The 20,582-nt window shown below is 35.6% G+C and overlaps 1 protein-coding gene across 1 annotated transcript; it reads right to left on the bottom strand.

Moving 5' to 3' along the window:
- Positions 1–9,691: 9,691 nt before the first annotated feature.
- On the bottom strand, positions 9,692–11,664 carry LOC131148335 (nuclear transcription factor Y subunit A-10-like). The gene is made up of 5 exons (XM_058098052.1): positions 11,406–11,664; positions 10,838–10,953; positions 10,666–10,734; positions 10,454–10,588; positions 9,692–10,376 (listed from the first exon to the last, which is right to left on the bottom strand). Exons 1-5 carry the CDS (start codon positions 11,662–11,664, stop codon positions 9,960–9,962), a joined length of 996 nt encoding a protein of 331 aa, XP_057954035.1. The 3' UTR covers positions 9,692–9,959.
- Positions 11,665–20,582: the final 8,918 nt, after the last annotated feature.

Raw genomic sequence — 20,582 nt, 5'->3', positions numbered from 1 at the left:
GGGATGTGTATATAAATGTAATGGATGTAGTAACTCTGGTACTAAGGTGGATGGTATTATGTTTATAGTGATTATGATTTTATGTTTCCTACTACTTAGGCTTCCGTATTATATCTCTGATGTATCCCTGGAACCCACGGGTTCAGGTTGATCATGATTTGCTGGATGTGTTATATTGGTTTTATTATATTATGGAAATATATATATATATATATATATGGAAATTAAGCAGGTCGTTACAATATCCATAACTTGGCCAGTATGCCAGCAAAACATATCCATAGCTCGGCCCGTACGCAGGCAAAACATATCCATAGCTCGGCCCGTACGTTGGAAAATCATATAAAATTCTCGGCCCATACGCCGATTTTTCATTATAAAAATCCACAATATTATCATGTTCCCAGAAAACAGTAATTCATCATAATTTGTACTCATACCACACAAAATGGGTATTTTATATATCCAAAACATATCATTTTCAGTAGTATTTTCCAACATAATACTCATATATATATATATATATATGTATATATATATATATATATATATATATATATATATATATATATATATATATATATATATATATTTTCCTGAAATCAAATGTTATACAGTTTTACTTATAATTTTCATAAATCAACTACCTTAGTTTATCCCCTTACCTGATTTTCGAAAAGCCCCTAAGATAATTTGTCCTGCACCCGCAAGGTTCCCCATTCAACACCTTAAAAATGATATTCCCCTGAACTAAACTTCAGTATTTCTACGTGTACTACACTTTCTACAACTGTCAAGAAACCAAATATTGAGTAGAAAGTCTTACCCTGGATCTGGGATGAATTCCAAACTGGTCCCACCAATGATCCACTCTAGTTGATACGCAGAGAACTTCCTCAGGAGTGTAGTGGTGGCTTCAAATCATCGAACCGGAAAAAAATCGGCCGAAGATCTTAGAGAGAAGTAAAAAGGGACGAAATGAGGAGTGTGAGAGAGATTCCCGCAGGGTTTTCGGCCATAAAATGAGGGTTAGGCCTATTTATACGTTGTCCTTCGTCGACGGGCCACATCACCTCATCAACAAGGTCATGAAGACAACTCATCAACGAACTCTCTCCTCATCGATGAAATTCAGAATCACCCAAAACCCCCTCTCATTATTTTCTCATCGATGAAGCGCACCCTCGTCGACGAACCCAATATGTCACATCGTTGACGAACGCAACTTACTATGTCCCCTTTCTAATTTCCTTTTTCTCCTTCTTTATTATTTAAATACTATAATTTCTCTAGGTCACTATAGCCATAGACATCGTGATAGGTATCCTTACCGTTTTACCATATAAAGTTGTTGTTTTGTTTGACACAGGTGCCACCCATTCATTTGTATCATCGGGTTATGCTAAATTATTTGGGATTGAAACCGAAAATGAGGGTTAGGCCTATTTATACGCTGGCCTTCGTCAACGGGCCACGTCACCTCGTTGACAAGGTCATGAAGACAACTTGTCGACGAACTCTCTCCTCATCGACGAAATTCAAAATCACCCAAAACCCCCTTTCAGTATTTTCTCGTCGACGAACCCAATATGTCATGTCGTTGATGAACGCAATATGTCACGTCGTTGACAAACGCAACTTGCTGTGTCCCCTTTTTAATTTCCTTTTTCTCCCTCTTTATTATTTAAATACTATAATTTATCTAGGTCACTACAGCCACAAACATCGTGACAGGTATCCTTACCGTTTTATCATATAAAGTTGTTGTTTTGTTTAACACAGGTGCCACCCATTCATTTGTATCATCGGGTTATGCTAAATTATCTGGGATTGAAGCACAACTGTTGGATGTAGAATTGTCTGTTGCCACGCCAACTGGATCTACAGTGAGGTGTAGAAAGGTACTTAGGAATTTTCCAATGGCTATTCAGGAGAAAGTACTACCAGCTGATCTCGTGATACTAGATATGCAGGGATTTGATGTAATATTGGGTATGGATTGGTTGGCAGCTAATCACGCCAGCATAGACTGTTATCAGAAAGAAGTGATTTTCAGACCCCTAGGTGGGCAAGAATATAAATTTGTGGGTACACGTGTGTGTGCCTCGCCATAGTTAGTGTCAGCTATTCAGTCGAGAAGGTTGCTTCTGGGTGGTTGCCAGGGATTTATTGCCTACATAAAGGAGTTTCCAAAGGAGGAATTGAAATAGGCTGACATTTCAGTGGTTATAGAATTTCCAGATGTCTTCCTAGAGGAGTTACCTGGCTTACCACCAGATCGGGAGATAGAATTTGCAATTGATCTATTTCCAGGGACGACACCAATATCTAAAGCGCCTTATAGAAGGCTCCAACTGAATTAAAAAAATTGAAAGACCAGCTACAAGAGTCATTAGATAAAGGTTTTATCAAACCCAGCATGTCGTCTTGGGGGACGCTAGTCTTGTTCGTGAAAAAGAAGGATGAAACCATAAGGATGTGCTTTGATTACAGAGAGTTTTGATCAGCTCTAGGGGACTCAAGTCTACTCCAAGATTGATCTCCGATCAGGTTATCACCAGGTGAGAGTTAAATCAGAGGACGTTTCGAAGACGACTTTCATGACCAGATAAGGGCACTACAAGTTTCTCGTTATGCCGTTTGATCTGACAAAAACACCAACAACGTTTATAGACTTAATGAATCAGGTGTTCCATCAGTATGAACTAGTTTTTTGTGGTTTTTATAGATGATATACTGGTCTATTCGAAGAGTTTTGAGGAACATGAACATCATCTAAGGCTGGTGTTACAGGTATTGAGGGAAAGAAAGCTGTACGTGAAATTCAAGAAATGTGAATTCTGGTTGAGGCAAGTCATTTTTTTAGGGAATGTGATATTTGGGAATGGTATAATAGTTGACCCAGGCAAGATAGAGGCAATGGTACATTGGGCGAGGCCAAGAAATGTTTAAGAAATCGGGAGTTTTTTAAGACTGGCAGGGTATTACCAGCACATTGTAGATGAGTTTTCTAGACTGTCAGGTCCCTTGACACGGCTCACGAGAAAGAATGCGAGGTTTGAATGATCTGATGAATATGAACAGAGCTTCCAAGAATTAAAGCATCGACTAGTTACTGCCCCGGTGTTGACTATTCCATTAGGAGAGGATGGATTTGTCATTTACAGTGATGCATCTCAAAGGGGGCTTGGGTGCGTGTTGATGCAGCATGGGAGAGTTATTGCTTATGCATCCAGGCAACTTAAAGAATATGAGAAGAACTATCTTGTGCATGATTTAAAGCTAACTGCAGTGGTATATACTCTTAAGATTTGGAGACACTATCTTTATGGAGGAAAATGTGAAATCTTTACGGACCAAAAAAGTTTGAAATATTTCTTTACTTAGAAAGAACTGAATATGAGGAAAAAAAGATGGCTGGAACTTATTAAAGATTATGACTGCACTATTATCTACCACCCGGGGAAAGTAAATGTGGTAGCTGGTGCAGTGAGCTGAAAGTCAGTGGGAGTTGTATTGTCAGCAGTGGAGATTCAGCACCCTATCAAGATGGATTTGGAGAGATTAAGCGTGGACCAGAAATTCATTGCCAACCTGGTGGTACAACCTACTTTGCAAGAAAAAATTAAAACAACCCAGAGGACTGATCCAGAATTAGAAAAACTGATGGAAATAGTACAGGACGAACAAGAGGAAAAGTTCAGTATTTCGGATGATGGAGTTCTGAGGTTCTGTGCTAGACTATGCATTCTTGCAGATGTTGAGATCAGGAGGACGATCTTAGAGGAGGCTCACAGATCCCTTTACATTGTGCATCTGGGTAGCACGAAAATGTATCGGGATCTATGGGAATCCTTCTAGTGGAGCGGCATGAAGAGGGAGATTTCTGAATTCGTGAAATAGTGCTTAACGTGCCAGCAGATAAAGGCTGACCAGCAAAGACTGACAGGGCAGATGCAGCCACTTTACATCCCTGAGTGGAAATAGGATCATGTTTCCATGGACTTCGTGACAAGACTATGCCAGCGCGACAAGGACAAAATATTGTATGGGTGGTCGTTGATCGGCTGACAAAGATCGCTCACTTTATCCTTATCAAAGTCAATTATTCTATGGATAGACTAATAGAGTTATACATTTAGGAGATAGTGCGCTCTCACAGTGTGCCAGTGTATATAGTCTTAGACCGAAACCCCCGATTCACTTCATAGTTTTGGAGGAGCTTTTAGGAGGCTATGGGGTCACAGTTAGCATTCAACACCGCTTTTCATCTTTAGACGGATGGGCAGATAGAGAGGACGATCCAGATACTTGAGGATATGCTGCGACCATGCGTGCTGGATTTCGTGGGTAGTTGGACCAAGTATTTGCCATTAGTTGAGTTTGTGTACAATAACAGCTATCAGGCCAGCATTGGAATGGCACCGCATATGATAGGAGATGTCTTTCTCCATTATATAAGGATGAAGTGGGAGAAAGGCAAGTGTTGGGACCAGAGTTAGTGCAGTAGGCATACGAGAAAACTCAGCTTATTAAAGATAAAATTAGTGCCGCTTAGAGTCGGCAGAAGAGTTACGCGGATACTCACCGCTAGGAGTTAGAGTTTGATGTGGGAGATCGGGTATTTTTTAAGGTAGCTTCATTGAGAGGAATTATGAGATTTGGCCGGGAAGAAGGGTAAGCTGAGTTCTAGGTACATTGGCCCCTTTGAGATACTTGAGAGAGTGGGGCCAGTTGCCTACAGGCTAACTCTACCACCAGCCTTGTCTAGAATTCACGACGTATTTCATGTTTCCATATTGAGGAAATACATTCCAGACCCTTCCCACATGATAAGTTATGTGGAGATAGAGCTCAGAGATTCACTATCATAGCAACAGTACATATCCTAGATAGAAAGGAGCAGGAATTTGCGCACCAAGAAAATTTAGTTAGTAAAAATCCTATGGAGGAATCATGTCATAGAGGAAGCTTCATGGGAGCTTAAGGAGGAAATCAGACAGAATTACCAACATCTATTTAGTAGGGTATAGTAATAGTTAGTATTGTTCAGATAACGACAATTTTATTTTATTCAGTATAGAGTGATGAATGTATAGTTGTATTTTAGGTTATAAGGCTGTTAGTGTTTTGGTTTTGGGAGAAAATTTTCTTTTATGGGCATATTTGTAATCTCCCAGAACTGCTTATGTAACCACGGTATTCCTCTACCGTAAGTGAGGGTAATTAATAAAATAAGTAGCCTATTTTCCTTAATGGATGATGTTCAATACATATAGCAAATTTCGAGGATGAAATTTTATAAGGAGGGAAGAATGTAGTAACCCAAATAATTATAGAAATTGAATAACAAAGAAAGGAGAGAGAAATTTTTTTTTCAAGGAGGCTTTACAGGGGCTCGTCGACAAACACAAAGGGTTCGTCGACGAACAGTCTCTTGAGCTCATTGACGTGGACACGTGTCTCGTCGACGTAAGCTTCCCAAGAAAGCCAATTTCAGGGCCTAAAACTCATCAACGAACGTTAGGTGTTCGTCGACAAACCCCATTCTTGGACTCGTCAACGAGATGGCGTGGCTCGTCGACGAGGCCACGTGGACAAGCACTCTATATAAGGCCAAAAATCACATTTTCTGTGAGGATTGCTTGCTAGGCTCTCTCTCTCTCTCTCTCTAAAATTCATTCTCCTCTCCTTCTCTCTACAATTTCGGCTTCGTTCTTTTTCGGTTCGACCATCGGAAGCTGCCACGTTACTCTTGAGAAGATTCTCTTGAAGTCTGCTGGAGTAGATTATTAGTTAGGCCAACTTGAGCACCATCTCAAAATTAGGGTAAGTAGATTATTTGGGTATTTTTAGTATTACCAGGTTCAACTGAGCCTAAATTTTGTATGGTATGAGGATATACTAGAGTTTTGTGAAGTAACATTGGGGTGTTGTATTTTTAGGAATTAGGGTGTTTTTGGGAACCTACAGGTATGGGTTGAGGACCCCAGTTGGAATCTTTCCAGGAGCCCAGGTAAATTATAGTTTAGAAATTCTGGATATGTGGAGTTGGGAAAAATATGAATGTGATAATTATTATAGTAAATTCAGTTGTGTGACTGGAAATTATATGGGTGTTATTTCAGGGTATTGAAATTTATGAGCACCGCATGCATGGGATTATAAAATAGTATCTAGAGCTAGATTGTCAGGTAAGGGGAATACATGTTATGCCAGCTTTATTAGACATTTTCCTAGTACAACATAGTATTTGATCAGAGCATGAAAATTATATAGTTTTACATAATATATTTATAGAATTTTATTTAATTGTGTGGCATGAGAAATACTGGAGTAGTATAGAATATTTATACAGATTTATAGAAAAATGATTATATAGTTTTTACAGAGTTATGAGATACAACTTATACAGTTTTATTTATAGGGCTACGACCATATCAAGTTTTACAGATTTCAGTTACATGATTAAATATGTTATGTTTCAGAGCATGATTATACAGTAAATTATTGAACATGATGATACAGTATTTTTATAGAACCATGACTTTACAACATATTACAGAACCATGATTATATATTAATTATACAGTACCATGATTATATAGAACATAAAACCATGATATATAGAAATACAGATTATACAGAGCATAGAGTCATGATATACAGAATTACAGAGTTACAGAATCTATAGATATACTATTATTACAGCGTCATGGCTATACAGTTGGTATAAAATCATGGTCATTATAGAAATACAGAATCATGGTAAAACAACTAGATTTATATAGAAATATTAATATACAGTATCAGACCCCAATGGAACACAACAATTTACAGAGTACGGTACCGTTGTTATACAGTATAGACTGCGCAACTTAGATAGAGTATGGTACAACTGATTGTGCCTCAGATGGAGTTGTGAGCTCATTGGCGTCCGGACCAGGTGGAGCGGGCCTTTCGTGCTATAGACATACATATATGCATACAGTTAGGCTAGCACTGGAGGGCCAACCAGTATTTAGCCCCACCTATGGGCCACAAAATCTAGTCATGAGGGGGTAAGTCATGACATATAGCCATCCAGGGGGAAGTTTATAGGTTTATGTATATGTATAGTGCACACAGAAAGCGAAGATTATTTATTAAAGATAGAAGTACTTTCGAATAGATAACTCAGAAATTTTCATATTCTAAATGACAAAAGCATGTGTTATTATACAAATGTTTTCTTGATGTATATTGTATACAATATTAATTAAATGATATGTTGTCAACTAACTCATATGCCACACACTGGTAATAACATGTTTCTCCTTACTGAGAGGTGTCTCGTCCCAACATTATTAAACATTTCAAGTAATCCAGAGAGGTGAGTAGGGCCGGCTCAGAGGTAGAGGTGGTGTTGAGACGGCATAGTTTTTTTGGGGTGAGTTTTGGGCTAATCTGTGGAGCCCACAGTATTTTTTGTGACTTCTGGGAAGTGTTATGTATATGTGTGCATGGGTACAGTTAGGTATATAGTACTCTAGTATTGTATTTTGGAGTACGTTGGATATGTATGTACTTCTGCTACTTAGGTGTTATATGAAATGCACTGGTTACCACGGTCCCGCTTCGGGTCGTGATGATGATAGCTATGCTCATGCAAGGTATTAGGAGTTATAATAATATAGAAAAAAAATGGATGCAAATTTTGAGGTTGTTACAATAGTTGCTATTAGTGTCAGTGGAAGGGGTAGATATAAAATGACTTGGAATGAGATAGTAAGGATTTAAAACCCTCAAATTGTTGGAGGAAATGACCAAAGATTTGGTAAATTGGTAGAGAAAGGACGCATATAGTCAATCCCACCTAATGAGACTTAAGGCTTGGTTTGTTATTTTTGTTGTATTTGTGATTTCCCTATTATTGCCATTCTCAAGTGGAAGTGTGTTTTGAACATTTTATGTTTTCTATAACTTAAAGCCTAATGGAACAAGGCTTTTGATGGTTTAGAGCATAGTAGTGTTTTAAATAGTGGTCGGGACTGTTACATAATGGTTTTTTGGGTCCTTGATACCGTTACACCCTGCTAAATTAGTGGGAAGGAAAATCACAGCCATAACGGTTGTTATGGATTACTAGCCTCACATAACGACTGCTACAGACGTTACATAACCGTGATAGGACTGTTATGACCCCTCTTCTTAAATTATTCTCATCGAGCAAAGTAGAAGGGGGGGCTATAATGAGGATGATAATTATACACTAAAACTCTCTTTTAAGAAGAGTTAAGAGCTTAAAACATGCAAATTTACCAACATACACAAGGTTGTGCCGACTTGAAAAAAATTCACGATCATTACACATGCTTCTCAGTATGTAACATCTGCTACTTTTGGATCCCTCTACACCTGTGACCGTTACGTTATACTACCCACTATCACTATTTTAAAACCATGGAGTATAGTTTAGTTGAGCTCAAGGGTTCAAGGTTTATGTTCCCTTCCCTTTTATTCTTAGCTAATGAGGCGTATGAAATGTTAAAGAATTTGATCTATTATCTATGCTTAGCTCAATACATTTTTAAGGTACCCATCTGGATGACAAAGACTTATTAAATACAGAAGTTGGTTTTTTGTGCTTTTGTTTATGTTTTAATTTTTAAATTTCTGATGTGATTGGAACATTGATTTTTTTTTTCTTGAGAAGTGAATAGTTTTTCTTAGAGTTGAAATTGTCTGCTACATATCGTTGCTTCTCATTTGTTCTCACATTGTGATTTTGGTTGGAGCATTTGGAATAAATTATTGGCATGTTGGGAGAAGCTTAGGTTTGTTCTGGTTTCTTTTGAGGGTTTTGGAAGAAGGAAGCATAGGGCTGCTCTTTGGAAATGTGGAATATTTGCAGTGCTGTAGGGTTTATGGTTGGAGCACAATACATGGATATTTTCAGGGAAAAAAATTACGTGGGCAGTTGGTTTGGGAAAAGATTCATTAACTAGTGTCTTTATGGTGTTGGTTTTGTTTGTTTTAAGGGAGCAAGCCTTTTGGAAATTCAGCAAGATTGGAGGAATTTTTTGCTTTTAGTTTCTTTTCTCTTGATTTTTCCAGAAGTTTGGTGGGAGATGTCTCATTCTCCTATTTGTAAATTCTTCTCTTTCTAATGAAATCTCTTCTTTTGATATATAATATGTACATACATATATATATATATATATATATCCCTTTGAAACAAATCTTAACTAGGAATTCCATGTGAATGGTGCACTTTATGGTAATAAGATTTGAAATGCTGCCATAAATAGGATACATCTCCATTTCTTGCATTTTTTTTCTTTGACTCTAGTTGTGTTATTTATTGCTCAATATTTTTGGCTTCTAAGTTGAGAAAGATGCCGAGGTGATGGGATTTATAACCTCTTGTTTGGATGCTGTAATGGGCATGTTCCCTGGTGTTGGCACCTTGTTGTTTTTCTTTGGTTTTTTGTCACTTAATACATTATGAAAGATTTAGAATCTGCTAGAGCTTTTGTCTCCGAACCATGGTCTAATTAGTTTAACATTGTTTAACTGTTTTGCAGTTCACAGATAAGGCTTGGCCTCGGTAGAAGGGTGCCTTATGGATAGTACTCTCCATCTTCTGGTAGGACTGTTCCTTAATCTGCACATACAGAATTATAATTGTGTAACATGCCAAGAATAATACCTGTATAACACAATAACAAAGAGTTTCACATTACAATTCTTCTCCAAAAATTTTGAAATCCATACAAAAGAATCAAACTTCAACAGAGCCATCATGAGGCAGGCTACAATGGCTGGCTGAGATGACCTTAACGCAGATCAGCCAAGAATGAGTTGCCTGGATACCAAGAAAATGGTGCATGGTAGGATCATCCTTCCAGTGGAAACCTGTTGTATTCAACGGCCAACCATTACAGGGAATGATACCAACCCATCTTGTTTCCTTGCCATCAGACATTAAGGTTGTAGCAGTGATCTGTGGCTGAAACCCACTTTCCAGGCATAACAATACTATGCTCGTTCTTGATCATGTCTGCAATAGAGTTAACAGAAGGCCGGAGGGGATTGAATGAGAATGAGAAGCAATCAATGCCTTCCATGGAGTACAATCGCTTGCTACTCACCTCCGACCCTGAAAGGTTTGACCTCCAGCCATTTGCTTCCTTCGACAAATTCAAATTCCCGTTCTCATATTGCAAAACTACTGAATTCTGAGCTCCATTAGTCTGAGAAATTTTTTCATTTCCAGACTTCTTTGTCTCATTATTGCCTGTCCCTCTGTTTAACTTTTTTGTGTTCAGGAAGCGGCCACCACAACCCCTTGGTCGGCGCAGCGCATGGAGATGACGTGATTCATGCATATATGGCTGCTGGGGCAAAAAAAATCCCTCATCAAATCATTGAGAATTACTCGCAGGGGACACTTGGGAAAAACGAATTATACCTTACGAGCTCTTGAAACTTTATTTGCCAGTTCTGCCTTTGCACGGCTCTGCCGACGCCTGATGATTCCATGATATTGCTTAGCATTTACATATATTGGTCCATCTGTTAGGTTCAATGGCAGCATGATGCGACCCTATAATTGCAGAAGAAAAGTTAATAACATATAAACTCCAAAATGTGGACAGATAGAAGAAAAGGGCGGTGCCAAACCCTGATTTGAGGTCCATAGGTTGACAATGCTCCATAACTATTATCAATGGAAGGATACTTTGTACAGATCTGTCGGTTGTGAGAGTTCGGGAAAAAAACCACCATTTAATTAATGACTAGAGAAAAAGTAAACAACATATAAAACATGAATAAATTGTGTGAAAGAGCATACCATCGGTTGACCTAATCCTAGCTCGATGCTAGCTTGATAACCTGGCTGCAGATTTGAATGCATAGGAATGGCTTCCTGAAGTTGGTGAGCTTTCTGCCCCTCCCCTGAATCTTTGCCTGTCACATGAAGGAAATACACAAGTGAAGTCCAGAAGTTAATTTAATTAATTCAGTGAATTGTAGCTTTAAAATCATTATAAAATGAAAGTCATAGCAAATGCTTTATATAAATTGATGAAGTTTACCAAATGCATATTCTAGGGTTAGAAGTTGAAATAGAATTATTAATCCAAAAAATGAATTCAGTCACAATGATGCATCATTGACAACTTTCATGACAAGCACAAGCTGCACAGCTACAAAACCCATGGCTGCACCTGGCACTGCACCTGCAATTTTAACCCATGTTTGCTTCTACATTATCACATTTCTTCCTTAGAACTTAGGAAAGAAATTGGTTTGTAGGACTATTCATTTGAAACTTGGAAATTTTTCAAGCCATTTTGGTTGCTCAATTGTAATAAAAAAATCGCCAGCCCATAAACAAATTAGTAAACCTCTTAAAATACCCGGAAAAATGGCGAATTGGGCTGTATTCCCTGGTTCTGCTCCTTGCTCTGTTCCCTGCTTCTCCTGTTTAGTGGCAGCAAGTTGATTCCTACCGCTGTAGTGCTCCATTGATGAATGCCTTAGTTGACCAAAGGATTCTCCTTCAGCATATTGGGATCCCCTGGCGCACCATCGAGGCGCCGAAGGAATAGAGAACAATTGCCCACTGGAATTATGGAAGGTTCCCTGATCATGCTCTTTCACAAATTCAGTCTGCATGGTCATATATATATATATATATGCCTCTAGCACAACCCAATTAGTGTTGATTACCGCCTTTATGTTCTTCACTCTAGTTCCTGCAATTCAAATTTATAATTACGATATAAAATAAAAGACATGCATGAGATGATGAATATCAGTAAGCAAAACGCTTTTGGAAATTTCCACCAAAGATATTCACCGAAGTGTTTACAACACAAAGCAATCTGACAAGTTTTTGTACCACAAGGAAAAAAAGAAATAGCCTATGAACTACGGAAGTTAAGCTAACTTCAAAAGCTTGATAGCGCAAACTGTTCCATAGAATAAAAAAAGAGGCCAACAGAGGGGAAAAAATAGCTAATGCCAAGCAACAGATCTCAGAAAGCACAACGAGTTGTAAAAAATCAGTTTTCAAAAAAGAGAAACCACCCACCTGGAGTTTCAGCAAAAACAAGAAAATTACAATCAGAAATGGGGAAATCGAAGAAATCAGAAAACCCAATTGGAAGAAAAACAGAGAAGCAATTCGTTATAGGTATATCCTGCACGAGGAAAGAAAAGAAAACCAACCCAAAGTTGCAGTGCAAATATCAAACAAACCTCTATTTGGAGAGCGCGAGGCAGAAGCACACCCTTGAGAAGTAAGGTGATTGAAGAAAAAGGAGTGGTCATTCACCCCTCAGCACATCTCAGTAAGGCACAGCAGCCTGCAACCCTACGCTTAAAGGAGAGAAACCCACTTGGCTGAAGCTGAGCCGATGCAATTTCAAGCAATCAGAAAGAGAGAGAGAGAGAGAGGTAGGCTTGCCAGTGGAACGAAGTACACGGCAGCAGGCAATAAGCTGCAAGTTCATGGGTCTATTGTATTATTAGTAGAATGGTGAATGAAAAATCTTGACCCACTCATGAGTCTTCAGTTCTTGTGTAAGAATTAATTAATCACCATTTTTTTTTTTTCATGTGCTCCATACCCAAGAATGGAGGCCTGATGATTTATTAAGCAGAAAGTTGGCCAAACAACTGCAATATCCATAAGTAGCTTTGAATTTGTAATGATGATACTGTTATTAATAATATTATTAGTATCGGTAATGCAGTCCCATAATTGCCTACCCTCTATATATGGTAAGGACTTTTACCCGCCCTACCTTGCTCCATTCCATTTTGTGAGAATGAAGGCAAGTGGGTTCTGTAAATTAAGGGCATTTTTTAAAACAACTACTTGGATAACATTTACATGCGCAACATGAATGTTCCATATATGGTAGCGTTTTCTTCATACAGCACAATTCACAACAACTATACTTCATTTGGGTTGATGTCCCACCAACTTTTAGAGTCATTTCTTTATATGTTTCTTAACGTGTTACATATTAGTCCCTTTTTTCATGTGCTTTATGCATCGATCATTGTAAGTTAGTAGCATTCAGAAACTATTTTGACCTTGAGTCGATAAATTTATTTTTGTGAAGTTAGGTTTATTTTCAATCTAGTAGTAGTAAACGTTTTGCCACAACAAGGACATGAATTCTTTTTGATCAATTTACATGATGATAGATGATATTAGGCATTTTACAAAAAAAAAAAAAAATTAAGAAAAAATATGTAAAGGGAATACTTAATTAGGATATATCTTTTCTATTTACAATTCATGATGTGTTGATTTGATTTTGTTTATCAATAAGACAAGAATATTTTTATCTGTCCGAGCTTATTTGTTGACAGGGATAATTAATCATGGCAATTATATATTTGCTCAAGTTCAAAAATTAAAAATAATTTATTAATGTTTTAATTGTGAACATTAATTGAGACACTAAAATTTAAAAAAGTATCCTCAAGAGTATAATAAGCAAATTAAACATACCTATAACCTTTTCTCAACTAATATAGGAAGCAAATGAAAGATAGGAAAGGGGATAGACCCTTCATGGAAATTAACAATTTAGTAATCATAGAATGTCAATTGGACTAAGACATTGGATTGGAACCAAGTAGTATCAGATCAACACAATAATACTTTCATGTTTGTCTCATGGGCTAAGAGTCGGTAAGCCTGTCCAAGCCACTGATCTTAACCAATTTTTGATGTAGCAAAAGTGAAAAACATATAATACAAGGCAAGAGGGGTAAATTTTTTTGGCTCATGCTTATGGATTAGAGTTGACCGATCCTCTTACCAACTAGTTTAGGCTAACCCGACGAGATACAAAAAACAAAAGGAAAGAAAAAATGGCTGTTCACTAATACGTTCTCATGTTACTACTTATAAATGTCAAACCAAGTATATAATCCTTGTATTTAGAGCAGGAATTATGTATTATGAACTTAGATTTACATGAATTTGAATGAAACGTACTATAAAATTGTATTAAGTTTTGTTCAAATGTACACAAATTCAAATCTAAACCCTAAAATCTACTCTCAAGCACTACCAGTAAGTCATTATACAACCAAATTTAACTCAATACTATTTAGTTACAACACGTATCCTACTAGATGAAACCTGGACCCTATCATCCTATAATTTGGCCTATAAATATTGGTTTGAGTTGCAAAAAGAGAAATGTCTGTAAAAATAAAACCTAAAATCAAAATAGTTAATTAGTTTAAAATGAAAAAAAAAAAATTGCATGTGATAATTTTGGAAAGGGTAAGGGGAAATAGTTGCAGAAATGTAGTTTTGTTTCATCTTTGATATGTAGAAAATCTTGTTTTTATTGGCCTAAAAATTAGTGGAAAAGAAAACAGGCAGCGTATAAAGTTTGAAGACCCACTGTGTCTAACCATAACCATTCAAGGAGGCAACCTCTCCTTATGCTTATGTTAGAATTTTGTCAAACTTAAATAGCATATTTATAAAGTTTAGATTAACGTTGCGTTTGGAAGTATGAATTTTGAATTTTATATTTAAATTTCGATACATCCGGAAAGGGAAGAGGATGATAAGTTTCTGACATTGCAGAACTCTTCGGACCTCAACCATAGAATTCATACAACAAGTTACACATTTTGAACTTATTTTGAGTCTTATGTTCATGTCTTTGTGATGATTTTAGAAACTGATCGTTTTGTTCTAAAATGTTATTATCATTGTTTTGAAAATTATTTATCAATTGGTATTAGATTTTGATCCAAATTTTTCGTGGCTATGTACATGAAACTAAATTTTTTGAATTTCTTCCTAATTTATTTTTGATTTTTCATCCTTTATTATACATGTATTAATTTATGACCATGAACATAAAAAACATATTGATAAGTTTGGATCTTGGGTAAAGAAGGACTCAGAGATTAAGGATTGCTTTGAGGTGGTCCAGCCATATATATAAACATGTTACATACATTATACATGATTCTACGTAAATAATAATACAAACTATTTTTATAAATTTTAGATATGTTTTTAATATAAATTAAAAATATATTATCATAATTTGGTTTATAAATATTAAAATATAAATATTTATAATTATTTATAAAAATTAATGTTGTATGTAAAATTATAAAATGCAAACATCAACATGAGACTGACACCGTGTAAATAAAGCATTATGAAAAATCTTAAAAAATATAAGTTATGATATGATACTAATATTTTAATTAAAATTATGAAAAATATTGAATTTTAATACTTACATAACTTTATAAATAAAAAATATTACGTAGATTTTTCATTATTTCGAAATTGTGATTTGATACCCAAACTCTTAGATATAATTATTTTTTGTTTACTTAAACACCTTTAATAATTAGTTTTTAAAATTTTAAATATATATTTTTTAAAAATTTATTATTTGAAGGATACTTCTACATCTATAATTTCATTTCTTTATCTTTTTGAAATTGTATTATTATTAATTTAAAAGATATTAGTTAGGCACTTCTGAATAATTTTAGAAGATATAGAGGAATTTATCTATTTTGTTTGAGGATGTACCTTTTATTCGCAATTTATAATACCATTGCATTTATTTTATTTTATTTTATTTTGTATGAAATAGATTTTTTAGGTCTAAATCTTGACCCATTTTAAATTGGATTTTTTTAATGTAGATTTATATAATGTTATTGAATTTAACTTTTAGAAATATAATAATATTTTTACCTACAAAATTTACAATATTTGTACCTTCATATATGATATATGATATATGATATATATTTTAGTTGAATAAAATTTCTTTTTTAGGTTCAGAATTTAACATATCTAAAATAGTTTTTATAAAATTTTACGACTTATAAGTTGCAATATTTATCATATTTTCTTGAATTGAAATGTGAAATTTTTGGTTATGTCGTCTTATGAAAAATGAAGCTATCTTCCCCAAATAAACATGCTATTAATTTTCGGTCATGTTGTTTTAGGATTTTTTTTCTATTTATAATTTTTAGCATTTTTTTTTTCAATGGTGTAGTTACATGAGATGGTTAAAAATTAAATTAAACATGCCTAAATCTATATTCCACACTTAAGTTGATCCAAACAATAAATTTGGAATTGCTTTGGGATTTCATTTCTATCTTACTCTATGTTTGGAGAGATTTTAGATTTGAAATTTTATTACATTTGAATAAGATGTAATATAAAATTGTATTGAAATTTGTCCAAATTTTCTCAAATCCAAATCCAAAGTCTAACATCTATGTTGCCTTGCAATTTAGCCAAAACATGAAATACAAATCCATGTATTTCTAATTCAATTCCAAATCCATGAATCCAAACACTACCAAATGTAATTTATCTAATTCTAGTTGAATTTAATTGATATATATTATAAAAATTTCTTTCTTTTATGAATATTTAGTCTTACTTTCAAAAGAGAAAAATAATTTTTGTCAATAAGATGATTTTTACAATTCATACTTCTATATATGGTATAAAAATTAATATTTTTCATATTGTTAATTTTATAAAAATTATGTTTAAAAATAAAAATACTTTTATTTACAAATTAATTTACAATTATATCTTCTTAAAAAATCTATTATGAATGTGGATTTGGCATTGAGAGTTCATAACCCTATGAAGCCGAATGAGACTACTTTTTTTTGTTGGGTGGTTTAGGGTCTTCTCTATCCCAAAAACTAGCTTATGAGGTGAGGTTTTCCCTCACACTTAATAACTGACCATCGGCCCCTTCCACAACCGATGTGGGATAATCCTAACAATCTCCCCCTCATACATTAGGGTCTCTCCCGTCAAGGCAACCATCGGGGTCTCCCTTAGCACATCACACTAGGGAGAATGTTGGTGAACCAAGCTCTGATACCAGTGTTGGGTGGTTTAGGGTCTTCTCAACCCCAAAAGTTAGTTCATGAGGTGAGAATTTCCCTCACACTTAATAACTGACCACCAGCTCCTTTCACAACCGATGTGGAATAACCCTAACACTTTTAGTGATAGTGTCTATTATGGAAAAATTATAACACTCAAATCGAGTGTCTCTTGTGTTTATAAAGAAATTTAAGGAAAAAATCCATTAGACAGAGCATTCCTGAGATTGGGAATGTTAGCGCCTTACTAAAAGTTGTTTTTGAAAAATTTACTAAGCTTTAAAAGGTCGAAAAAGGATATACATGAGATTATTGAGTTCCACTAGGTACAATGGTTCTAGTGGAGCGTTTAAGCATATTATGAAGCGCCTTGGTTCATACTTTTAAGTTCTTTTTTTTTTTATTACATATAAACTCCAGCCACCAACAAGCCCTTCAGACCTCCTAGTGCGACACCAAACCTACGGATCAGTGTCCTCCTCTTAGGTCTCGTCGATCAGGTAAAGTCCGGAATGCGGATATGGCTTCTGTACATCAGTTGGACGTTCGGCTAACCTGATCTCCGGGACATATCTCCATTACCATCCACAGTCCCTACTGGCTCACAGAGAACTCTCACCATCCATAGTCCCCGCTGGCTCACAGAGCGAATTCTCACAATCCACAGTCTCCATTGGGTCACAGAGTAAATTCTAACCATCCATGTGTACCGCTGGCTCCGTGAGTGTATCTACCTGAAATTGAACCCTGATGCTCTTTTTTATGTGCTAATGCATTTCCACCGCATCATGCCCATGGGGCCCATACCTTTAAATTCTTAGTTGGTTAAATGTTGGTGCTACTATTTATATTACGAATTTCTTGAGTGAATTCAAAAAAGTCATGAGATACCAAATAATGGAGAATTGAAGGTAATTAAAGTGAAACATATGAAAACTGTTAGACTTTAGTTAACTTCTAATCATGTTTGTAAGGAAAATTGCTTAATAAGGAAGAAATTGATTTTTGTTTTGCTATTAAAAAAATGTGGTACTTTTTTCACCGAGCGAGCATGATTTGGTAAAAATTAAATTAATCAATCAAACCGAAAAAATTAGGTTAAATTGGTTGGGCAAAGATTTTAAATTTGGTTGGTTTGATTTGGTTTTTTAAAAAGTTTGATTTTTGATGATCGGGATTTTTTTTTTTTTTTTTTTTTAATGATTGAGTCCCTGACTAATTATATATATTTAATATGATGCGTGTAAATTTACGAAAAAACCCCCCACTATCTCGACCCCCTTCACTAGTTCACCTTCACCGTTCACTCTTCAATTCAGAATTTTAGACTTCTTAGCTTCCTCCTTGATCACTCAGTCTATTGTACGGTGATTGGTCAACTGCTCTGGATCTCCAATGACTGGTGAGTTCCACTGCTCGCCATTTCACGAATCGCGCCGACTCCATTGTTGATTAGCCATCCCCCAATGACCTGGTCCTTTGATTTGCCGATTCACCATCCTCGCAATCCTCTAGTTCTCCTTGATCACTCAGTCTATCGTATGGAGATTGGTCAACTGCTCTGGATCTCCAATGACTGTTAAGTTCCACTGCTCGCCATTTCACGAATCGCGATCCTCCTTCATAGCTGATTTGCTGTCTCCATTGTTGATTAGCCATCCCCCAATGACTTGGTCCTTTGATTTTCCGATTCACCATCCTCGCAATCCTCTGGTTCTTTGATCGTCAGATCCTCCTTCCTCCTCCACCTTCATCGCCGATTTGCCTTGCCAACGCCTAAAAACCCATTGGCTGTCGCGGTCGCAACGTCGAGAGGACCAACTACCTAAAAAATGAGGTCAAATTTGTGGCAAACTCAAATTCAAATGAGGAGTAATATATATGGTGTATATGGTCTAATGTAGTTGTCATAAATCTATTTTTTACTCTATATGAGGTTAGATTACCTATTTTAAATTTTACAAATTCATTGGTCTCTAAACTATACTTAGGTCCAAGGAATCCAATAGTACTCAAAGATCTATGTCCCCATATAGGATTTGGGACTATAGTTATGCGAAAGGAAGGAAGAGACTAGCATCCCTTCGCACTTGTACAGTCAACGGTATTTGATTAACTTAAATTTGCCTTTACATTTGATTGGTCAAGACTCTAATCCTTCATATTTTATTCAACCAATCTCATTGCAAACAAATAGTGGTAAGCATGTCGAAGAAAAATGGAGAATTGCTACACAAAACATGTAAGCATACATGCGAAGTAGGCTAAAATACATACAAAAACAAGCTACAAAAGTAAGATCAAATGAAATATGTGCACCAAAGTTTCAAAGTCTAGTAGAATCACCATTGAGCGAATTCTACTAAACAATTCACCCCTTAAGAGATAACTAAGGATTTTTATAATCCCATTATGCTGAATTACTCCTCAAAGGAGTGGTGCCCACCCGCACACACAAACACACAAGAACACACATAGAAAATGAACAATCATACAATCAAGCATTAAGTGAAACATGCATTCAAATTGTTAGGATTGGTATTATCCCAAGCAAGGGGGGCGGGGTGAATTGAGTATTTAAAAACTTAACGACTATTTAACTAATTTCCAATCAATATCAAAATCAAATTTAAAGCATATACTACAATCACCGCAAAATAGATATAAATATACACTTGTGGAAATTTAAAGAGAGTAGGGATAGAGAGTGTAACGACCCGAAAATCTATACCATTTTTTTTTTCAAATTTTCAATTAAGCTTCACTACAAATTGAAACTCAATTTACTCTGATACCCTTAGATTATCTATTAAAACATCTCAAACCCCAAATGAGCACTGAGGAAACCCTGTTTATTTTGCACGTCTACCCAGTCTGCTAGGGAGCCTACAATCTCTTTAGGCACGGTTGATGGAATCCTCCACACACTATCTGAGATATGTGGTTGCACTCTGATCTGTAATAGCAACGGTATCGTGTTCTACTGATATCTAAACTAATTCATTAGGGTCTAATACTGTATAATACTATTTTCTATATATACATCTTACTATTTCATCATGATTCCAAAATAACCATAACACCATAAACTGTTCTGAAAATACTGTAATATCTGAACTGTAATAGTTGTAATAACTTATCTGTAATACCTGAACTGTATAAACTGTAATATCATAGTGTTATACCTTTAAAATTCTGGGAATCATGGTAATATGTAAATATTATAAAATATTTGTCTGTATATACACTGTAATTCATAATTCAGTACAATATGATAAAACATATTTCTGCATAAATACTGTAAATCATAGTAATCTGAAAACTATGGGATTTCTATACCGATCTGATAATGTCTCATGCCACACAACTAAATAAATAAATATTCCATATTTTGAAAACTATATCTTCTAATATACAAATAATTTTCGTATTGGTTAATAATCTGGAAAAACCTATAATTTATTGATAAACATTCCAAAATTCCTAACATAACATATTTCCCTTACCTATCTGACTAACAGGCTTGCCTCCAATTCAACCCTCACGCCCTCGGTGCACCAACCTCAAAATCCTGTAATTACGTATATAAATTCCCCAGTAAAGCACCGAATTTCCCAAAAAATCATCATACTCACATTTTCTGAATCTTCCTACTC

Source organism: Malania oleifera, chromosome 1 (assembly GCF_029873635.1).
Source record: "Malania oleifera isolate guangnan ecotype guangnan chromosome 1, ASM2987363v1, whole genome shotgun sequence".
Lineage (NCBI taxonomy): Eukaryota > Viridiplantae > Streptophyta > Magnoliopsida > Santalales > Ximeniaceae > Malania > Malania oleifera.
This window is presented reverse-complemented; position numbering and strand designations above follow the sequence as displayed.

Bases quoted from the DNA above. Each gene is read 5' to 3' on its own strand.
- LOC131148335 (XM_058098052.1), bottom strand. From the start codon at position 11,664: ATGCAGACTGAATTTGTGAAAGAGCATGATCAGGGAACCTTCCATAAT. The intron at 10,735-10,837 runs GTATGCTCTTTC...CACAACCGACAG, and splicing joins TAGGATTAGGTCAACCGATG to ATCTGTACAAAGTATCCTTC. The intron at 10,589-10,665 runs GTTTGGCACCGC...CTGCAATTATAG, and splicing joins CCTATGGACCTCAAATCAGG to GGTCGCATCATGCTGCCATT.